This window comes from Myotis lucifugus, unplaced genomic scaffold, assembly GCF_000147115.1.
Source record: "Myotis lucifugus unplaced genomic scaffold, Myoluc2.0 scaffold_83, whole genome shotgun sequence".
Lineage (NCBI taxonomy): Eukaryota > Metazoa > Chordata > Mammalia > Chiroptera > Vespertilionidae > Myotis > Myotis lucifugus.
The window spans coordinates 2,027,886-2,055,438 of record NW_005871131.1 but is presented as its reverse complement, the minus strand read 5'-3'; the positions used below and the strand labels follow the sequence as shown (position 1 = coordinate 2,055,438).

Here is a 27,553-nt window from a genome sequence, read left to right as displayed (position 1 = left end):
TGGGAACTTCCCACCCCCACCCAGTGCTGGGCCCCTCAGAGTGCACATGTTTTTCTCTGTGGGTTTATCTCTGCCCATACCCAAATCAGCAGGAGGGGACCTGGACCAAACTGGGGTCATAATCCTTTTTGGGAGGAAGGTAGGGGACTTAAAAATCAGAACTTAAAGTTGTGGATCAATCAGTCTCAAATGGAGAAGATAAAAACTCCTTTCTAATATCATATCCTGCTGTGTGGATAGAGGGGTGTACATGGCATAGGATGGGAATTTCTGATTATGCCCATGCCATAGCAGAGAAGGTCTACCATAGAAGAGAAGGTCTACCTACAGAGAGGAAGAATGCACGGAGTGTAGAAGGAAACCAAGAAGGGAAAGAAAACAAAAACACAGCTCCCTGGTCCTCCTGGGACACAAGCTTCCCTCCCCTGTCTAGATTCTGAGTCACTCCCCTCTCTCTCCAAAACACTCCTCTTTTTAATTTCAGGGAGCAACTTTGGTTGCTTGCAACTAAAATAACTTTGTTTTAACTCAAACTAGACTTAATTGGTTGTGTAGGCTAAGTCATGCTATGGGAACATAGGAAACCGGAAACCCCAGTGGCTTAACACTAAGGCTCATCACACACACTATGTATGCAGTGTGGGCTGGCCTATGGCAGGGGACAGGGGGAGTGGAAAGGCATTCGCTCCATGTGATGACTCAGGGCCCCAGGCTGATGAAGGTTGTTCATTTCATGACTATTCCATTATGTAGTTTCCTAGTTCACAAGAACCAGAGTGTAGACAACACCACACCAGCTCTTAAATGCATTATCCCAGAAATGACCAGCTTGGTTTTGCTTAAAGACTATTGGCCAGAACCAGTGTTGAGGCCCCACTGGGGCTCAAGGGACCAGGAATGCTGAGCAAGCACGTGGATATTTGGTGCACAGTAAACGGCTCTGCCACAGTAACTCTCCCAAGGCCCCTCAGCTACTGAGCAGTAGAGTGGAGAGGCTCAGCCACTCCACTTGACTATGTCCTCAAACTTTATAAGCATATTTTGGGAGAAGCTGTTACAAGTTTATAAAAAATCATTTAGAAACACCCAGACCTCATCTTAGAACTCACAGCCTTCTCCTAGAATTCTCCACTTCCTCATGACTATCTTGATCTCTGCGCATCCAAGGAGAAGGCATTGGGAGCCAGGCCCATCAGAGGGACCTACCTTTGTTGGCACAGGCCATCCACTTGAGATTGTCCGCAAAAGCCGCCTCCCGTCCAATGAGGTACGTGAAGATGCGGACCTGAGGGGAAGGCAAACACACGGATCAGCGCTGTTCCCTTTTCACTGTCCTGCACAGACCACATCCCGGCTCACGCACATGTGGTTTACCTCGTTAATGCCCCATGCTTCCCATCTGGAGGAACATATTTAAAACATTTGAAGTACAGGCAGCTTGAAATATATTCAGAACTGGGGCCTTTGATCTTTGAAACCATGTGGCACTGGTGGTGGTTGTTTTTCGGTGTGGAGCTCGCGACAGAGGAGAACAACGTGAAATGGGAGACTGGCAACATTACGGGCCGTGTTTTGCTGCACACATATGGACAAGGAGCATCCAGGTCTGGCCCAGATCCGCACAGGAAATGCAGAGTGTGCTCTTCCTGGGAATAGAAACGCCACTGAAAGACCCTCAACATTTCCCCCCAGTGGCGAGGACAGGCTGCAGACACTCTCTTGCCATCTGTGGTCCCTAGCTTGATCTTAGGAGGTAAATAACTGAGACAAGAGGCATAGCCTGCAGCCAGGAGACCAATGGGGACCCTCTCAAGCCTTCCTGAGGTTTTGGCTCCAACACATGTAAAACCCCAGCTCTATTCTTTTCTATTGTTTTCCTAACTCTCTCTCATGAGGGCAGAATACTTTGTTTTTTATGATAGTTGGCATACATTATATATGTTTCAGGTGTACAACAGTGACTCAACACTATATTTCTCATGATGTGATCATCACAATACTAGTGACCATCGGTCACCATGCAAAGTTTATTATAGTAATATTGACTATTTTCCCGATGCTGTACATGCCATCTCCATGACTTTTATCTTTAAACTGGAGCTTTGTACCTCTTATTCCCTCTCACCCATTCTCCCGTTCTCCTCCCTCTAGCAACCATCAGTTTGTTCTCTGTATCTAAGAGTCTGTTTCTTTTTTGCTTTGTTTGTTTGTTTTGTGTTTTAGATTTGACACATAAGGGAAATCATATAGTATTTGGAGAAGATGGAGAGAAAAGGAAACCCTTTTACATTATTGGTGGGATTGCAAATTGGTGCAGCCACTATGGAAAACAGTATGGAGGTCCCTCAAAAAATTAAAGATACAACTACTATACAACCCAGAAATTCCACATCTGGGTATCTATCTGAAGAAAACAAAAACATTAATTTGAAAAGATATACAGGGTGGGGCAAAAGTAAGTTTACAGTTGTGAGTACTCAAATCACAGAGTTTATTCTAGTATTTTATGTGTTAATTATTGTATTATTTTCCAGATGAACAACTGTAGATCTATCTTTGCCCCACTCTTTATGTACCCATATATCACTGCAGCATTATTTACAATAGCCAAGACATGGAAGCAACCTAGGTGTCTATCGATAAGTGAGTAGATAAAGAAGATATGATATCAACAAAAAGAGATAAGAGATAGAGAGGAAAGGGGAGAGAGAGAAAGAGAAGGGAAAATTACTCATCCATAAAAAAGAATGAAGTCTTGCCATTTGCAACAACATGGATGCACTTAGAGAATACTGTGCTAAGTGAAATAATCAGACAGAATTATTTTAAATAAACCACAACCCAGCTCCCAAAGTGGTACGTGAGGGTTAGATAGAAGAAAGATAAAGAATTAAAAATGTTAAAACCCTTTCATTCAAATTTAAAGTGAGATGTGGGTCAACACTACACAGTCCAAATAAAACTCCTGGTAGGCCAAGTTCAGTCCTTCGGTCACATCCAGACCAGTTCAGGCACCCTCACTGCTCCTTCAGAGCCTTTTTTCCACTGTGGTTGACTAATATCTGTGTGGTTACCTCTGTGAGATTGATCTCTACTAGACTATCCACTTGATGAGGGAAAAGAAGGGCTAGGTCTCTTGCCCCTGGCCATGGCCCCATGGAGCACAGTGCTCGTAACATCACAGATCCAGACATGAGTGAATAAAAATATATGAGTGCCAAAAATGAAGATTTTGTTATAATTAGGAATATCTGCTTATCTGGGAATTACAACTTGAAGACTAGTTTTTAAGTGATGGTTTATTTCCAACTAAAAAGATGTTTAAAAAAATACATTATCATTATGTAGCCATAGTCTGTCCTCATTTTCCTTTGGTGAGGCAGTCATTTCACCCTTCAAGGGGGCTTCCTGGTGGAGGAGCCAGCCGGGAAGCCTGGCCTCTCTTTACTCCCCTCCCTCCTCCCCCCACTATTCCCACTGGGGTCCATGTAGCCAAGGTGGTTACCACTGACCCTCCAACACAGTGCTGTCCCCTGTTCACTTTGCCTGTCTGCCCACTGTTGGCAGATAGCTGATGACTGATTTAGTGGAAACAGAGGCCCAGTGAAATAAAGGGACTTGATTAGTTTCAAGTCCTGATCTAATCAGAGTTCTCTCTGAGTCCTGAGACCTCAGATAACACTGGGGTCTCCTCTTATCCCCTGCAGACGCTGGTTCTTCCAACAGAGAAATCCCTACCCAGCTCCGAGGTCCAGAGCCAGCACCTACAGGAGACGGACTGGACTCCAGGCTCTTGAGACCCGACCCAGGCTGCTTTCATAGCACTTTGACATCCATTTCCCACTTAAGCTATTTGAAGAGGAAACCCTAGATTGATAAAAACTTGCATGCCCAATGGCTCTTAACCAAGCAGAAAGCATAATAGATGGCTCTCAGGAAATGCAGCTATGAGTCTGTCTTGTAGGCAAAGCGGAAAAGACCTGTCACAAAGCAACCCATTTGGTTTTGGGTAGAGGTGCCCGTGTGCCAAACCTCCTCTGCTCTTCAGATGAAGAGCCACAGGATAAACTGAGTTCTCTCAGAGGCATAGTTAAAACTCTAGAACAATGCCACGAATCATTCCATAATTCCTGATTTTAAAAGATGGCAACCCACTTGGAAAACCAGTAGGATTGTGCCAAACTTCAGACCAGACATGATTGTATTGCTCAAGAGTAATTGTGCTAACAATCATCACAATAATGAAAACCAGCCCACATACCCCCCACCACCACCACCATTGTGGCTTTTACAGTCAGCACCGTCCCCTGGGTCAGGTATGTGCTAAAGGATTTATGGCAGTGTATTTGTTTTGTTGGTTTGTGAAAGAAAATCAGAATCATCTTTAATATTTCCATTGATGTGCGTTCCTTGGCTCCCAGGGGACTGGCCTCCTTATCTGAGTAGAAATGGCATGGAAACGACTTGTTGCATCTCTGCCTATAAAATAAACATAATCAAACGATGCTGGGTTCACACCCTGGACTTCTCACAAGTCTGCCTTTCAACTGGCAACAAAGAGAAAAGAGATTTCATCCAAAATAAATATTTTGAAGAGCAATTTAACAATAGCCATAGCATTTTATAGTTGTAATTTTTTAGAACCAGTAATTCTACCTCTAGGCATTTGTCTGATAGACAGGATAACAAATACAATGCCTCTGGGGGCCAAGGTGGTAACAAAGATGACAGGAAGGGGTAGGAGAACTGTAGAGTGCATGACTTCTTAAAGCCCTGTAATTCAGTTTTATACATTTTCACTAAATACACTAAAATGATAAAATACAAGAATGTTCAGTGTCATTATTTGTAATGGTCAAAAACTTAAATCTTAAGTGTTTCATGATAGCTGATTGGCTAAAAACGTATAGTCTATTCAGGCAGAGGAACACCACGCAGCTATGTATTCATGTAGAAAGACATCCATTAGAAATTGGTAAGGGAAAAAAGCAGGTGGTAGGATATTGTGTAACATGGAGTCCTATTTTTTTCTAAAAAGAGACTTATACTTACTACTTCAGAAATTTCAATTTCATCTGAATGTTTTTACAAACGAATAAGTATTGCTTTAATAATTAGAGCAGGGGTCCTCAAACTTTTTAAACAGGGGGCCAGTTCACTGTCCCTCAGACCATTAGAGGGCCGGACTATAGTTTAAAAAAAAAACTATGAACAAATTCCTATGCACACTGCACATATCTTATTTTGAAGTAAAAAAACAAAACGGGAACAAATACAATATTTGTATTTGCATGTGGCCTGCGGGCCGTAGTTTGAGGACCACTGAATTAGAGATCCCGCCTGACTGGTGTGGCTTAGTGGTTGAGGGTCAACACATGAACCAGGAGGTCGCATTTCAATTCCTGGTCGGGGCACATGCCCGGGAATTGTGCTCGATCCCAAGTAGGGGGCATGCAGGAGGCAGCTGATCAATGATTGTCTCTCGTCATTGATGTTTCTCTCTCTCTCCCTCCCTCTCTCTGAAATCAACAAAAACGTATTAAAAAATAATTAGAAACCCCTTAAAATAGGAAGAATGTAAGGACACCCCTGTTTCGGGAACCATTCTGTAAGGACATAGGAAACATAAACATGGCAGCGAACATCAAACACAGAAGAGATGATACATGGAAATTAAACACGGCCTCGCACCTTCCTGGGTGGGCTGCTTATTCCACTGCTCAATTAACTGAGTGTGAAACCTTTGTGTAACAGACTTAAATTGTTCCTCATTTCCATCACTGACAGATCCTGTTGCCTGATGGATTTTATTTCCAAGGGTTGGAGATTATTTCCCTAGGAAGTGCCATCAAACAAACTTTCACAAGTCTGCCTTGAGTCCAACCACTTTTCTGATGTGGCAAGTTGCCTTAGCAGATCGAGGGTGGTCCTGAGGGCCAGGTGCGTATCATGAAAAGGCATCGCGGCACAGTTCAGCCAGGACCCTTGTCAGGAGACACCAGAGTTCCCGGGAGAGCCAGGCCTCTGTGCTCATTGTCCACAGGCACAAAGGCACCGCTTTCATTAACCGGCACAAAGGCAGGGTGGAAAAATGTCTGCATCGACCTATTAGTTCATTTTGATCTTCCATGTAAGTTTGGATGTCTTTAAATGTTCTTTAAACCCAGTCAGGCTTAATAAAATCTTAAGATGTGGACATTTCAAAGTTCAAAGTCACATAACTTAATCTACTGAGTATAAAAGTTCCCAAATGAAACAAACAAAAAACAACCCAGCTTTTCCAAAAAAATAGATGTATGCTTCCTTCTCATATAGATGCAATTTCCAGCAAAAACTTGAGGGGGCGTCATTCCTTTCAACTTTTGGTGAATAGAGATAGTCTTATTCACAGGGGTCATGGGTCAAATTCTCTCCTTTCTACAACCATTAAAATAGGGGAGGGGAAACAGCTGCCAGTAAAGCTATCAGGGGGCACTACACAGTCAGAAAACAGGCTGCTGCCACTCACAGGTCCCTAGTAATGAGTGGCAGGTCACCAATGCCCATGTTTTTGAGACAGTCCAAGAGCAGCAATTTACTACCCATCACAAGTAACTTCCAAGCACCTACTCTGTGTTGGGGATCTGATGAATAAATAAAACAAACTCTCTGTCCTTGGTGAGTTTAGATTTTTGTGAGAGTGAAGCAGTTCATAAATGGCAAATTCACATAAAATGTTTGTTTATTTGTTGGATTAAACACTTATGAAGAAAATAAAACAAGGTAAGGCAATGGAGAGCAATGGGGGCGGCTGTTTTAGGAAGGAAGGGAGGGAAGGCTTCGCTGATAAGGTGATATTTGAGCAGGAATCCAGACCAAATGGGATGGCGGAGTAAGGCATATGGCTATTGGGGAAGAATGTTCCAGGCGAAGGGACCAGATGGTACAAAGTCCTTGAGATAGGGATGCTCAAGGATATGGAAGAGACCAGCGGGGATGGGTGGAGTCAGCTAGAAGAGGCCATAGGGGATGAACTTGGACAGAAAACAGAGGCCAAATCATGCTAGCCTTTGTGGTAACCGTTAGACAGTGGGCTTTTTTTCCCCCCCAGCAAAAACAGAAACCACAGGGGGACTGAGCAGAAGCCTGACATGAGCAACATATAAAATTGTAAAAGGCCCTTCTGTCTGCATGTGGAGAATAGCCATGGACCGTTGTGCTCATCCCGGCTGCCCTGATTTTCCTGTGATGATATAATTCTGCATGCTCAGGTCCCATCGCAGATCAATTAAATCAGGCAGGACTGACATTTAATCTCCTATGGAGTTGCACTGTGCAGCCAAGTTTGAGAACCACAGCCACAGGGAGATAAGCATAGGAACAGAGACGCTAAGTAGGAAGCCACTGAAACGTTTCACGTGAGAGGTAAAGGTGGCTCTGGCCAGGGTGGAGAGAGCTGTCAGACTTCTCTGGGCATCAGAATCACTAGGCCAGTGGTTCTCAACCTTCCTAATGCCGAGACCCTTTAATATAGTTCCTCATGTTGTGGAACCATAAAATTATTTTCCTTGCTACTTCATAACTGTAATTTTGCTACTGTTATGAATTGTAATGTAAATATCTGATATGCAGGATGTATTTTCATTGTTACAAATTGAACATAATTAAAGCATGGTGATTAATCACAAAAACAATATGTAATTATATATGTGTTTTCCGATGGTCTTAGGCGACCCCTGTGAAAGGGTCGCTCGACCCCCAAAGGGGTCTCGACCCACAGGTTGAGAACCGCTGCACTAGGTGCTTTCAATCACATGTGAAAGGCGGTGCCCCCAGCACCCACCCTCCAGAGATTCAGATTAAGCCCAGGCATCTAGATTTTTCAAAAGTGCTCATGGTGGGTCTGACACAGGTGGTCTAAATCCAACACGTAAGAAAAAAAAAAATAGCACAAAGAAGAGGAGGCCTGAGCAAAGGAAAGCAGGACTGGGAATTAGAAATCACTGGAATGTTGACCAATGTCACCCAATCAATTTAATCAATCAATCAATAAATAAATAAATAAGAAAAAAAGAAAAGAAAACACTGACGCCATTCCCAATAAAGATGCTTCCATTGAGTGCTCAGGGTCGAGGCTGAACAGCCCAGTGGGTGGTTAAAGACAAAAAGAGAGGCACTGGCTCAGGATGACATTTTGAAAGAAGCTTGTGTCAACCCAACCAGGCAGGACTATCAGGCATCGACCAGCCTGGGCAAGCAGGAAAGGGCAGACCTGTGGCTGCTGAGCTGGTGCTTCTTGAGATTATAATAAGCCTACTCTTCTCCGTCCCTGCCCCCCCCCTCCCCAGATGCCAGGGAAAGGGCCTGGGCCGGGGCACTTAGCAGCCTCTGGAATCACAGTCTTTCCTGTTATAGGAAAGAGAAAGCAATCTTCTATTGTAAAATAACGTTTAACTATAGACCCAGTATTTCTACCTTTAAAAACCTGCAAGTTATATGGGTTAGAGATATTAATGAAATTTGCTAAAAAGAGTCCTCCAGCACCTACAGGTGCCCGCACCCTTTTAATTTTAATTTTAATTTTAATTCAGCTAAGTGGCAGCTTCTGCCAGTAATCCGGAGGACTCACCTGCACGTCTTCCCACCGGCTCCTGACCCTTCTGACTCACTGCCCAACTCAATCATTTCCTAAAATACCTCCAGGATTTCTCAAAAACGGTGCATGACTTCAGCTTTAGGGAGATGTCTCCTGATGTCTTTATGCTTTAAAGTCAATTTGATGTTGCTCAATACATTCTTCATCTGTATCTTCATAAAACATATTCCTAATCCACTCCTAGTATTATTTGCTCATTTCTATGATTGCTGATGCAGAGAAACGTTTCTGAATATGATCTTTAATCTCTAAGCCAAAGATGAGGGTTGGGCCTTGATTATTCCCCCAAATGCTTCATAAATCACTGCCCCAATGTGTCTCCCTGAAAATGCTGCACAAGCAGAGGTGGGCTCAGGGCAGGTTGACACCACTGGAAACAGTTCTACTGAACAGGCAGCTTTAATCTGGACGCCATGGTGCTCATAATAAAAAGAGAAACATCCTCATATGGAGGATGAGAGAGGCAAATAAGATAACGCTGCCCCGAGCAGCAATGAAATGGGGAAAATTGAATTAAATTACAAAAGTAATAAAATTTCAACAAATGAATATCATAGATCATTATGAAAAATGAACTGTCATTTGGGGACGCTCTGAGAATCTGTACAATCTCTGTCTTCTCAAGCACAGTCCCTGATACCTCGTGTGTGGTATTGAAAAGATCCCAAATCAGAAAAAAATCACCCTGTAGTAATCTCCCAGCCAGGGGGTGGCAGTTCAGTTTCATGGTCACGTGTTTTGTCAAAGTGAAGGAGATGGGGGTCTCTGGGTCACAGAGACTGTGGCCCGGTTTAGCACAGGGACACAGAGGAGATTACACACCACGTAGTGGATCAGTAAGAAGTCAAGCAGCAACGCCCTCAAAGGGGGGTGATGAAATTCATCCAGGGGGCAGATCAGTGAGTGCATTGACCATGTCTTTTTATTTTTTGTATCTCTGAAGGTCTGCTCTCTGGAGCCATGCTACTGTGGAGGGACCGCCCCTCCCAGGCTCGGCTAATCCCTGGGGATAGTATACAACTTGCCTGCAAGTGCACCTGGATATACAAACCAACCAATCCGGAGCCAAAGCCTCCAGCCACCTCCTTTTCTCAGGTGCTCACAGCCTGGGCCATTATTCACTTGTCCTAATCACCCTAGGGCCTGGCACCAGGCAATTAGGGGCAGCCCCTATGCCCCAGAGCCCGCTGTAATATTCAATCCTAAACCTGCCTACCCTGCTTTGCCTCTTTTTTTCTCAGGGGAACCACAATAAAGTCTTCACCCCACCAATCCCCCCTCTCTGTCCACATCTGGCCTTGGTGCTATCATGAGGCTCTATGTGGTATGGCATGACCCTGGCTTCTAGGGGACTATGAGTATAATAAACTTCTTTCCTCCTGACAGTCATCCCCATGTCTGTGTGCCTTACCCTATCAGATTAAAACAAATCCTGAATTACCTTCAAAACAGCCAGGAATCAGGAGACCTGGGTTCCAGTTGGCTCCAACTCCACACTTACTTGTGCAGGGATCTGAGTAAGTTAGTGAAACCCTGTGAGCTGTGCTTTCTACCTATAGCAGGTGAATTGGCACCCCATCCCACTAACTGTGATTAATAGCAAGTGAGATAATGAATGAAAAGACAGGTCAGAAGCAATGAATTCCAGTAAGCTTGGGTTTACTTGTGTTTCAGATTAATTTTTTTTCAATAACAACACCCAAAGTGGGCTGAAGAAAGTTGAATCTCCTATCCACAGATGCTCCCTCACACTGCCCAGAGGGCTGATTAAAGAGGAAATTGATTTTTGTGGGTGAAGAAGAGGATTTTCCCTAGGGGAGAGTTTTGACAAGTCATCACTGGTATTTGTCTTTACCAGTGACAATGGGATTGCCAGTTCCTAACACAATCAGAGGTGCAACAATGACAACTTCTATTGACCTTTGGAGAATCATTAAGATCCATTGAAAACTTGGCCAGGGCTATCTAGGTTCATGATAAGAGGGAACTTCCAATGGTTCTTTTTGCCTGGACCCTAAAGAGAAAATGTATAGGAAAATAGCAAAGGGTACGAAGCTTGAAGACATGACTAGGCCTGCCCTTCTCTGGACCTGAGAGAAAAGTTCCTTTTTCCTTAGTGTTCCTCACCCCTGAATCTGTCTTTGCCTTCTTCTGCCACCTACTCAAGGGTGTGGATCAGGGAACAGAACCCATTTGCCCTTGGGCACAGATGTGGCCCTTGTGAGTTCTCACTGGGATTTGTGTCAAAACCCCACAGTAAGAAGCAACCATTATTGGAGAAAAGCACTCACTCCCTGCCCAACCTGCTGAATCAACACAGCAGAAGGTCATAGGTCAAGGATTGGGATTTTGGAATTCTGTCCAAATCATTCTCAAATTCATTAAAACCAACAGCTGTTGTGAATTCTAAACTAGCACATTTGTTTTCTTCCAAGGTTCTTGTCACTTCTATTTTCCCAACCAATCCTCCCTGTCACTAAGAATTAGCTGAAAATAGTAGTTTCTGCTGTCACCTGACCTACCACCTTCTGGGGCTCACTGTCAATAAGACAGTCAAGGACTCATCAGACAACTGCAAGGATATTGTCGAGGACAGTGTTAATTCCATTTACCTATGATTCTCCAAGAGGCAGACAGGTAGGGACATGGCCCTGGGGTGTGGGGGAGGGGCTTGTGTATCAGAATAATGTGTGGGGTTTGGTAATCTATAGATTCTCATTTCCCGGACACCGACCTCTGCCCCTTCCAGGGGTTCCAGTGTGTTCCCAAGACCTGGAACCCCACTATGGGAGCATGACCCTTGGGTGAGGACCACTATTTTGGCATCGATGAGTAGTAGCCTCAGATGATGGGTCAGGAAGGCACGGAAAAGCTCTGGAGGAACTGGAGAGGCCATTATCTTCTTTCAGAGGAATTCCAGGGGGAATTTATATCTAGTCTTCAATCAGGAAGAGTTATAATTTATCCTAAGCAACTACTGTTTAATCCTACAGACTGGGAATCTTATGGCTGTCCAGGGCTCCTTTGCATTGGCTGTCCTCAAGCGGCAGGCTCAAACACCTCAGAGATCGGGTGTTTTTAGCTCTATGTTTATGTCCCTGCCTTTGGTATCCCTTTATTTCTCCCAGCTGACCTCTGATTTGTGTTATCTTTTCTGTTTAATGTTTTCCATCCACTGCCCTCCTACATACTCTTCCATCCATTGAGTATTAACTGGGTACCCACTAGATTCTAAACCCCCTTCTCAATGCTGGAGACACAAGGGGAGAAAAACACATGTCTCTACCTTCATGGAACTTGTAATTTTTCTAAGTCCTTTCTATAGAATAAAGAAGGCAACGATACATGAAGAAATGAAAGAACATAGGGTGAAGGATCTGTTGTTCTGTTATTCACTACTCCAGACTTCTCAAAGGTTGCTGGTTGAGATCCCCCCTTAATTTTTTATACTATCTCTGTCCTAACTATGTGAACCACACTGATTTCTCACATTCTTAATAAAATTTATTCCTAAGTATTTTACTGTTTTTATGCTTTTGTAAATAGAATTGTTCTTTCTTTTTCAGATACTTTGTTGTTAGTATATAAAAATGCAACTGTTTTTGCATGTTGATTGGAAATCCTGCAACTTTACTGAATTCATTCTATTAGCTCTAATAGTTTTTCAGTGGATCTTTAGGGTTTTCTTTATATAATACTAGAGGCCTGGTGCACGAGATTCGTGCACTCCCGGGGGGGGGGTCCCTCAGCCCAGCCTGCACCCTCTCACAGTTCGAGTGTCCTTGAGGGATGTCTACTGTGCTCGCCGGCTGGCCCTGAGCCCAGCTTCTGGTTAAGCAGTGCTTCCCTGTGGGAGCACACTGACCACCAGGGGGAAGCTCCTGTGTTGAGTGTCTGCCCCCTGGTGGTCAGTGTGTGTCATAGCAAACAGTCGTTCCACAGTTCGGTCGATTTGCATATTAGCCTTTTATTATATGGGATCATCTCACCTGCAAACACACAATTTTAGTTCTTCCTTTCCTATTGGCATGCCTTTATTTCTTTTACATGCCTTTGTTTCTTTGCCGACTGCTGTGGCTGTGGCTTCCAGTACTATGCTGAAGAGGTGTGGCAAGATAGGGCACCCTGTCTTGTTTCTCATTCTAGGGGAAAAGCTTTCCCCTGCATCCCCAGTGTTAGTTGTGGGTTTTCATATGTGGCCTTTATGATGTTCCGGCATGTTCCCTCTAGACCCAATTTATTGAGAGGTTTTACCATGGAAGGGTGTTGGATTTTGTCAAGCCCTTACATTGTAAAGTCATCATATTCCTTCTCTTAGCTTTGGGCAAGAGAATACTGGAGGCCAAAGACTCGTTCTAGAAAAGGAACCCTATTCCTTTTGCTTTTACCCCCTACATCCCACAGGTAAGAGAAAACAACTGAAATTTAAGTAGTATTGGTCATGCAAATAAGTTGGTGAAAAAGGCATTTGACAGATGAGCAGTGAGGAAGGTGAGGTGGCACAGGAAAAAAGGTCATGGCTGTCCCCAAGGCACTTTCATGCCGTGAAGAGAAGCTGTAAACCCTGAGAAGATTTATATGGAATGTGCAGGGATGATGGGGAAAGGTGCTCTGGGAGGCGGCAGACAGATCAGTGACATATAAACCAAGAAGAGCAAGGGTTTGAACAGAAAAGCATATACACACTGAAATAAGGTTGGCAGTCTGAGAGCTAGAATCTGTTCTGTTTCCTTGTCCTCACGGATTTATTGTTTGTTGTTCATTGTTCTTCTGAGGTCAGGACTTTTCATGCGGATCAAGGGAAGAGCCAGTTAGACACTGTGCTGGAACTGAGGTGGCTTTTTCAAACTCCGTGTCTCCCTGTGGGGAGCCTCAAGACTGACCAAAGCTGACAGACCTATGGCTGAAGGAAGTTCCACAATCTCGCATCATAAACATCCCTCCCTGGGCGATTGCAGCTCTTCCTGGAGAAGTACGTTTGTCTTGAGGGCACAACACTCCACTGGATGAAGGAGCCAGAGCATCTGCCGTGGGCCTGGAAACCCACTCTTTCAGAGCACTGGGTGACTTCTAATGACAGCCAGTGTTAGAGGTGATCCTAATTTATAACATGGAATACAGACATACATAACTTATTTTGCAGCTCATTGCTCAATGCAATTCTTGTGATTTTCATCTCCTCCAGCAATACCTTGTCTAAGCCACAAACACCTCTCACCTGGATAATCAATGAGGCCTCTTTTGTGAGCTCCTCTATTGCTATCCTGTCCTAGGGAGAGTGTTTTACAATAGGAATCAGATATGTCCCTCCTCTGCTCAAAGTTATGCAGGCCTTCCTTTCCATTTACAGCGGTTCTCAACCTGTGGGTCACTAACCTGTGGGTCGTGACCCCTTTGGGGGTCAAACGACCCTTTCACAGGGGTCGCCTAAGACCATCAGAAGACACATATATAATTACATATTGTTTTTGTGATTAATCACATGCTTTAATTATGTTCAATTTGTAACAATGAAAATACATCCTGCATATCAGATATTTACATTATGATTCATAACAGTAGCAAAATTACAGTTATGAAGTAGCAACGAAAATAATTTTATGGTTGGGGGTCACCACAACATGAGGAACTGTATTAATAACTTGGAGTGCGGGTGAATTTCCCGCCAAAATATAAGATGGCTCTGTCTTTTGGTTTTGTTCCATCCACCAAAAGGGTGGATTACAAACAAATATTTGGTAATACGCAGTTACAATCGGCCCGAGTTTACACGTTTCCCGCACTCCACCGCAAATCTATATGAACCGAGTTAAAGACGGCTCCCGAGGAGTACGCGCAATTCACGCGAGCCGACTTAACTCGTTTCCCGCACTCCAAGTGTTAAAGGGTTGTGGCTTTAGGAAGGTTGAGAACCACTGATTTAGAATAAGAATCAGGCGCCCCATCCCCACCCCACCATACTCTGGCCCCTGCCCTGTTCTACCTCCCACCTCTGGTTGCCCCCCCCCCATGCCATTGCCAAATTCCCACCCCACCCCCTTCCTCCAGGCTGGTCTTTTTCCAATTTCTTGAACACACGGAGTTCTTTCCTGTCACAGGGCCTTTGCATATGCCACCTTTTCTGCACTGAGACATTTTAGCATGGCTATCTCCTTCCCATTCTGTAGATCACATCATAAAACTTTCTACCTCCAAAAGTCCCTCCCTCCTCATGTTATCTAAAATAAGTCCCCCTTTTATTTTCTGTCTGAGATCCTAGTAATTTCCTACATAGTATTTGGTGCAACTTAAAGTTTTATTCTCTGTCACCTGGCTATGTTCTGTTTGCTACACACACACTCACACTCTCTCTCACAAACACATAGAGAAGCGTAAGGTTCATGGTGGAGATACAATAGCAGTCGTGTTCACTGTTGTTTCCCCAACTCCTAACCCAGCACCTGACCCATAGGAGCTGCCCCCAAATATTTGTCAGATAAATAAATTAATATGGACATCATTATTCACAGGGTCGCCAGGAGATGCAGCCGACTCAATGGCACATGACATACGTGGTTATTGCAGGAAATTAAAAGGTATAAATACAGGCTAAATGGGGACAACCCATCACTTTATATGGGTAGGAACACGCTAAAAGAAATAGAGAGGTTAGATGAGTACTCAAACATTAAAATTAAGGAGGTTGAGCATTGCCCCATTGCCAGGACCTGCACATGATTGCAGTGAGGGGGACATTATCATTATTCTCATTTAACAGATGAGAAAACTGAGCCCTAAAAAGAGTAGTAACCTGCCTCAGGTCACACAGCAGGTAAGTAGCAGCTATTGAATCCCTTTTAGTTAAGGCAGGTAGGACTCCAAAGATCATTTTCTTAACTGCAGCCCTATGACATGATAACACGATAATAGACCAAAGGACATGAATCAGTAGGTCACAGAAAAGGAAATACACCTGTCAACAAAAACAAACAAACAAAAGAATAAAATGTTGAATCTCATTTTTAAGCACAAAAACAAATACAGAGTTAAATAAAAATAAGATTTTGGGGTATTTTTGTTTGATTTTTGCCATCAACATAAAAATGACTTGTTAATGACAATGAGAGTATTGGGAAATAGCCCTTCTGCTGGTAGGAACATATATTGGCATAAGCTTTCTGAAGATAACTTGGCCATAACCTTTGACATGGAAATTCCACTTATAGGAAATCACGTCTAGGGAATTGTTTTTATCACCAAGTTGAAATTTTTTATTTTGCTAAGATGTATAAATAGAACTGATATAACAGTCCATAGTCCATTCTATGGCTTCTAAACATTTACCCATAGATGACTTCCATAAGATGCTCTTATCCTTCACAGTTCAAGGAAAGTACAGATGCCTGCTAGTCTGTGAAAGCCCTATTTGCCTTCGTTTCTAACCACCAGATTAATTTGTCTTTTCAGAAGTTTTGCCAGATGTTTTCTTGTTTGCCTCTCCATGTTGCCCAAGGAAATTATCATATATGAAACAAAGATCTAATATAAAGAATATATGTTGCAGCACTGTTCATATGACAGAAAAATTGCAACCACTTAAATGCGCCCACAGAAGCAAATTATAGTACATTCATTCAATGAACATTTATGAAGCCATTGCAAAAATGGTAAAGTTGATCACTTAATGACTTGGAAAGACATCACTAAATGAACAAAATAGATTCCAAAAGGCTATGTACAGTCTTATCCATGCCATAAAAAATGGAAATACACATGCAGAGGAAAATAATGGAAAGATGCATGCAAAATATATCTAATGCCATACTGCCTGGCAGTTGGATAACAGGTGATACATATTTCGTTCCTGTTATCTGCTTTTTTATCAATTTTCTACAGTGAACATATATTTTTGTTATAAGAAAACATTATTTTCAGAAAAAGACAGTAAGAAATTTCCATTCATTTCCGTTCAGCAGATACTTACAGAGCATCTACCATGTGTCAGGCTCTGTACCAGGAACTAGGGTTACAGTGTTGATGCAAATAGCTAATTCCACCCAGATATCACTCAGGTAGGAAAATCCACAGTTTAGAACTTAAGCATCCCAGAGGTGATATGCTATTAAACAGACCTCACAAGATGTTCCACTGAAAATTAGAAGCAGTATCATTCCACAGGACATCAAAAATGGATTCGACAATAGCTACATGAAGGATCGCCCCGCACTGGTGAGAATAGGCACGTCCTGATTCTTCTGCATGTTCGTAGCTGAAGGCTTACTTCTATAGGTATTCAGCCATCATTTGGTGTCATGCTTCTCCTCTTTGGACAAATTCTGACCTGAAAGATGTCTCGAGCATAAGGAGACATGTCAACACTCAGAGTGAACGTGGGTGTCTGAGACCTGCAGCAGAGCCTCCCAGAGGCCATACATCTGAAGGCCTACTGTCAACATTTATTGTCCTAAGGGTACGAGAGAACAAAATCCAGACTCCACCCTGTTCTACGGCCACAGAAGACTTCCCAGGACATAGGTCTGCTGTTAAGAAACCAGAAAATGAATGAAGCCGCTGTCATTTCAGCTTTACAGCTGGCTATGGTTAATGCAGTGGACTTTGGTTTTCTTCAGAAGAAAAAGAGCAGAAGAGAAATGCTGGTGTGCTTCTTGCCTGTCTCCATGCGAGAGCAGAGAAGGACCAGAGGTAGTGGCTTACCAGTTCCAACCCGAGCCTTGCCTCCCCAGGCCGGAGGCCAGCCTCTGCCTCAGCAGATAATGAGTTTGGCAACCTCTGATAGTCTTTTCTGAATGCTAATCCTCATCCCAGAACTTCTGTAATGCATGATCTAATTTAATACACCTGGCAGACTCACCAGCAGTTCATTCTCTTGTTATGTAATAGCCCAAAGTGAAGTCGAGGGTGGTTAATGCTCTGACAACCAGCTATTATCCCCAGTAACAGGCGATTTTCAAAGGATTATTGCCGTCAGAAACCATTTTGTAATAACTGGCAAATGGAAGCCAATGTAGCAAAGTAAGATGGTCTTTGGGAGTTGCCATTTATTTTGTACAGATCTGCAAAGATGCTTCAAGCACCCCCAAATGAACCACCTGGAACAGTGGTGGGGTTTCACGGGCTACGATAAATCTCCTCACTAGAAAAGTGCCAGGGATGCATGCCTCAAAATCACTCCTTAGAATCTTTCTAATTTTATAAAGCTTTTCATCTTCCCGCTCATCTTTGCCCTTTCATAGTATTCTGGATTCCTAAGAGCCTGCTTCTGGGTAAGGTACAGAAGTCTGGGAGCGTTCCACGAACTGATTTCCTCCTGAAGATGTTTTCCCTGTGTCAGGCCCCGAGGGAAGACCAGTCACAGCATTGATTCCGAAGGACTGGTTGCTGATATACACATCCTGACTGAACCGAATCTCACTTTGGGAAGATAATTTGGGTTGGGTTATACAGTGATGGCGAACCTATGACACGCGTGCCAAAGGTGACACGCAAACTCATTTTTTTGGTTGATTTTTCTTTGTTAAATGGCATTTAAATATATAAAATAAATATCAAAAATATGTCTTTGTTTTACTATGGTTGCAAATATCAAAAAATTTCTATATGTGACACAGCACCAGAGTTAGGTTAGGGTTTTTCAAAATGCTGACACGCCGAGCTCAAAAGGTTCGCCATCACTGGGTTATGACAAGAGAAGAGTAACTTATCGTCCTCAGCAAGCAGGAGTTTGGCTATCAGTCTATTGAAAGGTCAGACTTCATTCCACACAATACTACCCAGTTACCGATGAGTCCTCTCCTAGAAGAAAGACCTATCTATGGATGATGCATCTCCTTAAGATGGTCCCCAAACACACTCATATTCTACAAACTCAAAACCCAAATTCTGAAACATCAAGAAGTTGGGTGTTTTTTTTTAATGTCACTGCTATGATAAAAATCGAGTTCTTTGTACTTGACGAAGATGCATAAATCCCAGCTGTTTGAACTTGGGAAATGTGCGCAGTGATAAAGTTAAATTAACATCATCTTGCTTTGTCTTGACAGTTCAGAGGACTGGAGGCAATTGCCTCTCTGGCCATTGGGTTGAGATAGTAAGGACTAAAATCATTATTCTGCCTAAAGTTTATCTTTGATTAAAAATTAAACTTAACTTCCCTTTATCATTTTCCATCCCCCAACAATATGCATGCATTCTTCAAGTTCCATCAAGATGGGGGACTAAATATTTAATAACCTGTTCTAATTAGCTACAACGTTACCTGATTTCTCTCTGTAAATGAATGTGAAAGGGCCCAGGAGGCCTAACGTTAACCTTCATCCACTCTCATTATAGGAGAGAAATTACAGGCTCTAATTAGATGCTTCGAATTGCAAAGAAATAGAATTTTCATAACCAGCTTATTAAATCCTAAAGCCCCTTTGGGATAGGGCAAATTGCTTCTCCTCTGATCTGCTTATCCTTGTACAACACCATACAGAAGACGCGTGTTGTCTGCCTCACACAGCTCATATTTCTCCCAAATTAATGAGTACTCAAATTATTCCAGCTGCCCTCTTGGCACAAGGAAAAATTGAAAATCTATGGCTGCCAAGTGACGTGGATAACTCAGCTGCTAAATAAAATATGCTTAAGGGGACGCAGCTGCTGGGGTGCCTATTTACATTAAAATTACCAAATCCATGAACACAGAACAAATGTCCCAAGACAGCTAAACAGTGTTCAACATTGAGGTTAACCCTTTTATCAGTCCAGGCCCTCGTGGTGCAAGTATCCCACATAGAGGGGCAGAAACATGAAGTTTTTACCCAATGATTTATATTTCTCCTAAACAGATCCCCAAGTGTTACAGAGGGAGGAGCAGTGGGGATGGTCCCAGTGAATCCCCACTCACTTGACTGGCTTTACTTCTGTGGATGTCTTTGAACAAGCCAATTAAAGCTCTCATTTCTCCTAAAATTAAGCATAGATTTTAGATTTGCTAAATTTTGACATTTCATACATCTTTAATGAGATTCTCTCTTCTATGTTCTGTCCTCTTAATTGCTTAAAGGGTCCAATAAAGCTCAGATGACTAAGATATGGAAGTCTTAGAAAATGATGCCCCGAAGGTCAGCAGGCAGTGAACAGAAGTATTCAGCCATTCGGTGGGACTTCTTAAGGATGCTTCTGACTAACCAATTCAGATGGAAAGAACAAGACGGTATAGCCAATAATCAAGAACAAGAACAAATTATGGGTGGGAGGGAGGAAGGTCCAAGTATATATTTATTCATTAGGCTCTCATTGATATGAAATTAAGGACCTTCCATTACTATCTCAAAATTCCAGACACTAAAAGATTTTGTTCAAATGTCTCCAAAATCCCTATCATTAATAATATCAACTCCTCTAGATAAAAATTCTTAACCCAGAGTTCAAAGGCTAAACCCCCTTCCAGACTCATGTCTCAACCACACACAATATTCAAGAAACAAAATACCCTCAAAGTCATCTTGGGCCATCAAATAATAGATCAGCAAGGACCACCTTCTCTCGTTAGATTTGTAGTACTTTTTTTTTTTTTTTTTTTTTTTTTTAAGAATCACAAGTTATAGCCTGGGTTCTCTGGCTAATTACAAAAACATGTTCTATTTGCCGTCCTGAACATTCTTTCCTGAACACTCTGCATTGTCCAAATCATGTAAAATTATAGAGTGATGTCATCCAATAGATCAGGCTCAGGGGAGACAGATGAAGATTCTGTAAACATGTTTCACCCTTAAACACGTAGCCTAAACAGAACACTTCCTCTCTCTGTAAGAGAAAGATGGCAACAAATGAGATTTAAAAAACAGAATGGGGACATGTGAACATCAACCCACAAACATTTGAAGATGATTAAGGAAGAACAGACATAAATGAAGATAAGAAGGATAATGCTGCTCTCAGAAAGGAAGACAAAAGAGCCTGAAGGAACCCAATACAAATCAATTTCAATTACACAGCGGCAACTTTGATCCGCACCATTGCCACACATGCTTTTGCTTGTACTGAAGTGTTTGCCTAAACACCTGAGTGACTCCATGGAGGGCATATCTGCCTCTGAACATTCCTGCCTCAGTTAGACTCTGAGAACGCAGGCACTTTAACATACGGTCTCAGAGTCCCTGGTCCTGCTGAAAACCAAAACTTTTGGAGATGTGGGTTTTTCAGCTATTACCCTAGGATGGGTGTCACACTGACACCCCCCCCCAAAAAAAGGACAGGATTCTTCCAGATCCTTAGCTGTCATGTTTACCAGGACACTTCTGACTCTCTGGGACCACTACAAGTCCTGGGCATGTTCTGGACCAAATGCAAAATCAGAACACCCACTGTGACCTCAAAGAAAGAGCAGATGTGAATGACTGTGACCTGGAAAAGCATTTTTAGTTTATCTTCCTTTGACACCTTACAGTATCAACACAACATGGTCTTCAACATGGGGTTACATAGAGCCTTAAAAATAGCTCTGATATAGAGGCTTAGGCAATCCTGTGACATGAGAGAGAGAATCCAGTGGCAATAATCCATGCCGATAGCAGCAACAGTGCCATGGGTCGGATAAAACATCATAGGTTCTCAGCGCCTGTTTCATGGTTAGAGATGTATATGCAGTCATGTAGATACAGAAGTACATACAATCACAAGACACACTGACATGCAGGCACTGACTGACTCTTCAGATTCCTTTATCTTACTTTTTGCCAAGTCGACTTTTGCAGGAAAATAGCCAACCTAGTTCTGTAAGAGATCAAATGGACCAGCGTCTTTAAAGCACATTTCCCTCTCGTTCCATGTGATGACACTGTTAGTTGATCTTTTGACAGTTTCAATTTAGGAATCAAACCCAAAGATGCATTTAAAGAGAATTTAAATTAATTTTGTTTCTGTAAGGCAGCGATACTTGCTGAAAAGTGTGACAATGCACAGCCAAGAGCCAGACCTCACTGTGGTAAGTTAAATATTCTGTTTCAATCTGATATATTCCCCGGAGGAGGCAAAACACTCAACAATGACCATTTCCATTAGATATTCTTTCATCTACTAGCTCTAGCTAGAAAATAGAGTCAGTGACCACTGGAAGCAAGAATAAGGCCCAGCAGTTGTCCATAGAGACTAATCTAACTCAGTGTTTCACAAACATGTCATAATAAAAATTTTAAAAATCAAAGAAAAAACCTTGATGTCAGCTAAAGGAAAAAAGAACAGTATACTCTAAGGAGCAATAATAAGACTGATAACTGTATTCTCAACAGAAAAAAATGAAAGGCAGAAAGAACAGAAAACATTAGATTCTGGGCTGAAAAATCTGGTAAAGGGTCAAAAGAACCTGTGTCAAATTAGAATTTTGTACTTAGTAAAAATATCCTTTAAAATGAGAGCAATATTGAAAGTTTTACACAATTTTTTTTTTATCAGCAGAATTCAAAGAAATACTTTAGGAAGAAGATCCCATCTTTTTAACTTTGAAACCTTGTAAATACAATGTAACTATAAATAACATTATTTATCTTTTAATAGATGTAATAGTGAAAGAGCTGATTCAACAGGAAAACATAGCAACCCTAAATCTATATACTGATAATAACAAAGACACAATATATGAAACAAAAACTGAACTAAAAGGAGAAATAGGGAAATATAACATCATAGTTGGAGATTTTTTTGTTATTAATCCTCACCCAAGGATATTTTTTCCATTGACTTTTAAAGAGAGTTGAAGGGAGGGAGGAAGGGAAGAAAAGAAAGAGAGAGAGAGAGAGAGAGAGAGAGAAGAGAAGAGAAGAGAGAGAAACATCCATGTGACAGAGACACAGATTGGTTGCCTCCTGCACATATCCTTATAGGAACTGGGGATTGAACCTACAACCTAGGTATGTGCCCTTGACTGGTAATGGAAACCATGACTCTTTGGTGTGCAGGCTGACACTCTAACCACCAAGCAACACTGGCCAGGGCATAGTGGGGGATTTTTAACACACCTCTTTATAATGGACAAAATAAGCAAACAAAGCAATCAGAAGATCTGAATATTACAATTAGTGAGTTTGGCCTACTTAAACATATATAGAACAGTGTAATCATCAACTTTAGAATAAATTTTGTTTACAAGTACTCAAAGATCATTAACCAAAACATATCAATGCTTGTCTATAAAGCAAGTCTAACTGTATTTGAGAGAATGAAAATCACACAGAAGCTGTTTACTATCTCATTTGCAATAACTTAAAAGTCATAAAATATTAACTGGAAAATTTGGAACCCAAATTGCTTTAAAATTATATAATACACTTTAAATAATTCATGGGATGAAGAAGAGCTCAAAATGAAAATTAGAAAATAGTTTGAATTCAATGATAATGAAAATATGATATCTAAAAGCATGTGGGATACCACTAAAACACTCGAAGGAAATTAACAGCTCTACATGCGTATAATAAAAAAGAAGGCTGATAATCAATGATCTAAGGCTCCATTATAATAAGCTATTAAAATGTCAAATTTAACCCAAAGAAAGTGTAAGGAAGGAAATAAATAGTAAGAACAGAAATCAATGACAGAAAACAGATATATGCCAAGAGTTGCTTCTTGAAAGTCCAATAAATTTGATAAATTCTTTAAAAGAAGGATTAATGAAAAATGAGTGAAAACACAAGTTAACCACATTAGAAATGGAAAACAGAAAGTCCTACAGATCTTTTAGATATTAAAACGAAAATGAGGGGAATTCATATATAACTTTAGCCCAATAAACAGGAGAATTTGAAATAAATGAAGACATTTCTCATAAAGCACATTTTATTAAAACTGATTCAAGAATAGATTTAGCCCTAACTGGTTTGGCTCAGTGGATAGAGCGTCGGCCTGCAGACTGAAGGGTCCCAGGTTCGATTCCCGTCAAGGGCATGTACTTGGTTGTGGGCACATCTCCAGTATGGGGTGTGCAGGAGACAGCTGATCGATGTTTCTAACTCTCTATCCCTCTCCCTTCCTCTCTGTTAAAAAAAATCAATAAAATATATTAAAAAAAGAATAGATTTAAATATCAGGCTAGCCTACATCTATTAAAGTGATTGAATCTGTAAGGAAAACCTCTAAGTAGCCCTGGCTGCTGTGACTCAGTTGGTTGGAGCATCATCCCATACACTGAAAGGTCTCTGGTTTGATTCCCAGTCAGGGCACATATCCAGATTTCAAGTTCAACCTCAGGTCGGGTCAGGGGCAACTGATTGATATTTCTCTCTTACATCCAACAAACATGAAAAGATGAATAATATTAGTCATGAAGGAAATGCAAATTAAAATGCCACTCAGATACTAACACACACACATACCAAGATGGCTAAAACGTAAAAAGTTGAGAATATCAAGTGTTGACAGAAGTACAGAAACTCCCATTGTTTTAATCACTGTGGAAAACTTTGGCATACTCATGCCTACCATATGCATAACTTATGAGCCAGTGATTTGACTCCTAGGTATATTCCCCACAGAAATGCCTACACGAGTGTGCAATAAAAGGCACATGGAATAATTTTTATAGCAGCATAATTTGAAGTAGCCAAAATTGGAAATAACCTATGTGTCCATATTTAGAAGAAATAATAAATAAATGATGATATATCCCTTCTACCAGGTACAACACAGCGATGAACAACAGCCCAAATGAATCTCACAGATATAACACTGGGCAAAAAGAAGCCAAGCATGAAGAGTATATACCGGACGGTTCTGTTTATACAAGGGTCAGTAACAGGTAAAACTAATCCATGGTGATAGAAGTCAGAAGAGCAATTGTGCTTGGGGGACATCGTGACTGGAAGAGGCAGTTTGAGGGAGAGGCTCTGCAGGTGCTGGGGGTACAGTGTTCGTTCACATTGGAGTGGTCCTTGTTTAAAAACATCATAGGGCCCCACACCTAAGTTGTTTTGTACCATATCCCATGTTGTTATTGAAACCTCACTATATAAGGTCTTTAAAAAGTTAACTGACTATAGCTATTTAAGATTATATTAGTAGGAGAAAGGGTACAAAGGAACACTCTACCCTTTCTGTTTTTCTTGTGAGTTTAAAATTATTTCAAAATAAAAAGGTTGTTTTTTAAGTTAACAGTCTTTATGATAACCCAGTGCTACCATCAGCCTCATGAATATAAGTTTAAATGAGCCATAGCTAATGAACTGGCCTGATGAGGAAAGAATCCAGGGTTGCAATATATTTGCCAAAAGTGTGAATATATCAGGGAACCTGGAAGAGGGGACTGAATCACAATAGCCCTACCTGAAACCCACTGACTTTACCAATTTCTATTTCCCATTGCTGTCACTATTAGAAATCTAAAGAATAGCCCTGGCCCAGGTGGCTCAGTTGGCTGGAGCATAGTCGGCTACACCAAAGGTTACAGGTTCAATTTCCAAGCCAGGGCACATACCTAGATTGAGGAATCAATCCCTGGTCTGGGCATATACTGGAGATAATTGATCAATGTTTTTCTCACCTCTCTCTCACCTCTCTCTCTCTCTCTCTCTCTCTCTCTCAAATCAATAAAAACATATCCTCAGGTAAGTTGTTGTTTTTTTTTAAATGAAGTAAATCTAAAGAATACAAGCCTATGTCGGAATCCTGAGTGTGGCTAAGAGGCAGAAAAAGGTGATTCTGAGGCTTGTCTAATGGGTCAGCCATCCTGACAGGACAGCTCGCTCAGAGGATGCCTCAGCCGCAGAGGACAGCATCCCAGAGCTAGTGCACGTGCTCGATAAAAGAAAGAGCTCAGCTTCGATGACTCCTTCAGAACTTAATCTTGAATAAATTAATGCCATTGCTAATCTCATACAGATGAACAAAGGCTGTCTGTAAACAATAGCACTCTTGTTTCCAGGCCCGGTGACATTAAAATATCATCTTGTCTTTCATCATCTTTGTCTTCATCTTCAGTTAGTCCCCCTATGGGATGAAAATAGCCCAAGATAAGATATTACTCCTGCAATATATTTCTTTCCAACCAAGAAATTGCAGCTCTCTGCTGTCTGTCCCTTGGCCCAACCGTCATAATCCACCTCAACCAACAAAGCCAGCCTCCTCCCTACAAGGAAGAGTCAAACACCATCATCACATATGTAAAACTTGAACAATGGCTGTGTTCATTCTCCAGACCACATTTTCATCTCGTAATTACATATGATGCAATCCGGGGAGGGAAGTTTAATGGATTAAACATTTACTTAGATTTAACTACATGAGAATAAAATTTTGAAGATAACACTCATAATCCTTCTAGCTTGGCCTCAGACTAGCAGGAGAATGGCTCTCGCAACTCTAATTCTTTTCAGCGAGGCCCTTAGTGCATGGGAAAGATTCCAGAGCATCCCCACCTGGCAACCACGGTGGGGCCCTCCCTGTGCCAAGCTCTGGGCTGTGTCAGCTCATCTAGTCTTCATCTCATGTTAAGGTGAGTGATGTTTTTACCCACATCTGACAAGTGAGGAAACTAAGGCTTGAGGTCACCCAACTACTGGGAAGAAAAGGAAGTCCAACTCCTGAGTCTATTATCTTAACTGCATCCTGGACTCCAGTTGCCTCACCAGATAATACAACATGATCCAGGGCAGGGTGGCTCTTCACCTTCCTACCAGTCACTTTTCTGTGGGGATAATGTTCTGCTTGGATCTTGCCCAGTTTGTTTCATTCTTGTTATTCATAAAATTGGTTTTGCATAAACCACATGTTTTCTCTGAAGAATCACATAATCCCCAAAGGATCTCAGACCCTGAGCTTTGGCTTTGAAAAGCAAAGGGCAAGACCCAAGGAGGAATTTATTCTTATCTATGTCCTTTTATCATCCCTTCTAGCATTGAGCAAGGTAGCAATCAGATTCTTCCTCGAGACAGAGAGGCCAGCAGCCTGTCCCTCTGCAAAACAACTTCATTACTGGCATGGCATAATGGGCACGTCTGATATTTATCGAGCATTTGCTTATGTGACTGGCACTATTCTAAGCCACCACAGGAGTCACCTTACTTAATAATCACAATGTCCCTGTGGGGTAGTGTGGTAGGCAGCATAACGCTGTCCTCCTCTCCCGACAGGATGTCTACATTCTAATCCCTGGAATTTTGTGATTATATTATGTTACGTGACAAAGGGTATTAAAGCTGCAGATGGAATTAAGATGGCTAATCTGCCGACCTTGAACTAGAGAGGTTATTCTGAATTATCCCACTGGGCCAGTGCAATCACAGGGGCCCTTTAGAGTGGCAGAAGGTGTCAGGATCAGAGCTGTGATGTAAGAAAGACTCCACAGGCCATGGCTGGCTTTGCAGAAGGAAGGAGACCAGGAGCCAAGAAACGGGGTGGCCTCTAGGAATCTGAAAAGGCAAGAAAACAAATGATCTCCAGAAAGGAATACAGCCCTGCTGACACTTCGAATTTAACCCAGGGAGCCCGGTGTCAGATTTCTAACCTATGAACTGCAAGTTAATAAATTTGAGTTGTTCTAAGCTACTACATTTGTGGTAATTTGTTAGAACAGAAAAAGGAAACTCATCCAGGTGGGTTTTATTATGATGGTGATCTCTATATTACAGATGAAGAAACCAGCACTGAGAGTTTTAGGATGTTGCATGTGGTCGTAAGTAATTGCAGCAGAATTTGACTTTACTGTCCGGAGTTCTCACCATAATATTATGCCTTCTCCCCAAGGCAGCTTCTCCTGCTGTCAAAATTGTCCCTATTGTTTCTTTCATTAAAACAAAGGCTTTGTTTAACAGGTTTAATATTCCTTGTGTAGCATTTGAAAGGGAAGGGAGAAGAGGAAAACAATCTTTAGTTTTCAATGCATAAGTCTTTCACCTCCTTAGTTAATTCTTAAGTGCTATATATCCTATATATATATAGATATAT

General features: G+C 41.8%; 1 protein-coding gene across 1 annotated transcript in view; it reads right to left on the bottom strand.

The window, feature by feature from the left end:
• CACNA2D3 (calcium voltage-gated channel auxiliary subunit alpha2delta 3) overlaps positions 1 to 27,553 on the bottom strand; it is an 807,563-nt gene that overhangs the window by 295,771 nt on the left and 484,239 nt on the right. The window contains exon 12 of the mRNA XM_023755701.1: positions 1,207 to 1,285. Coding sequence (XP_023611469.1) covers positions 1,207 to 1,285 — 79 coding nt within the window. The remainder of the gene's footprint in view (positions 1 to 1,206; positions 1,286 to 27,553) is intronic.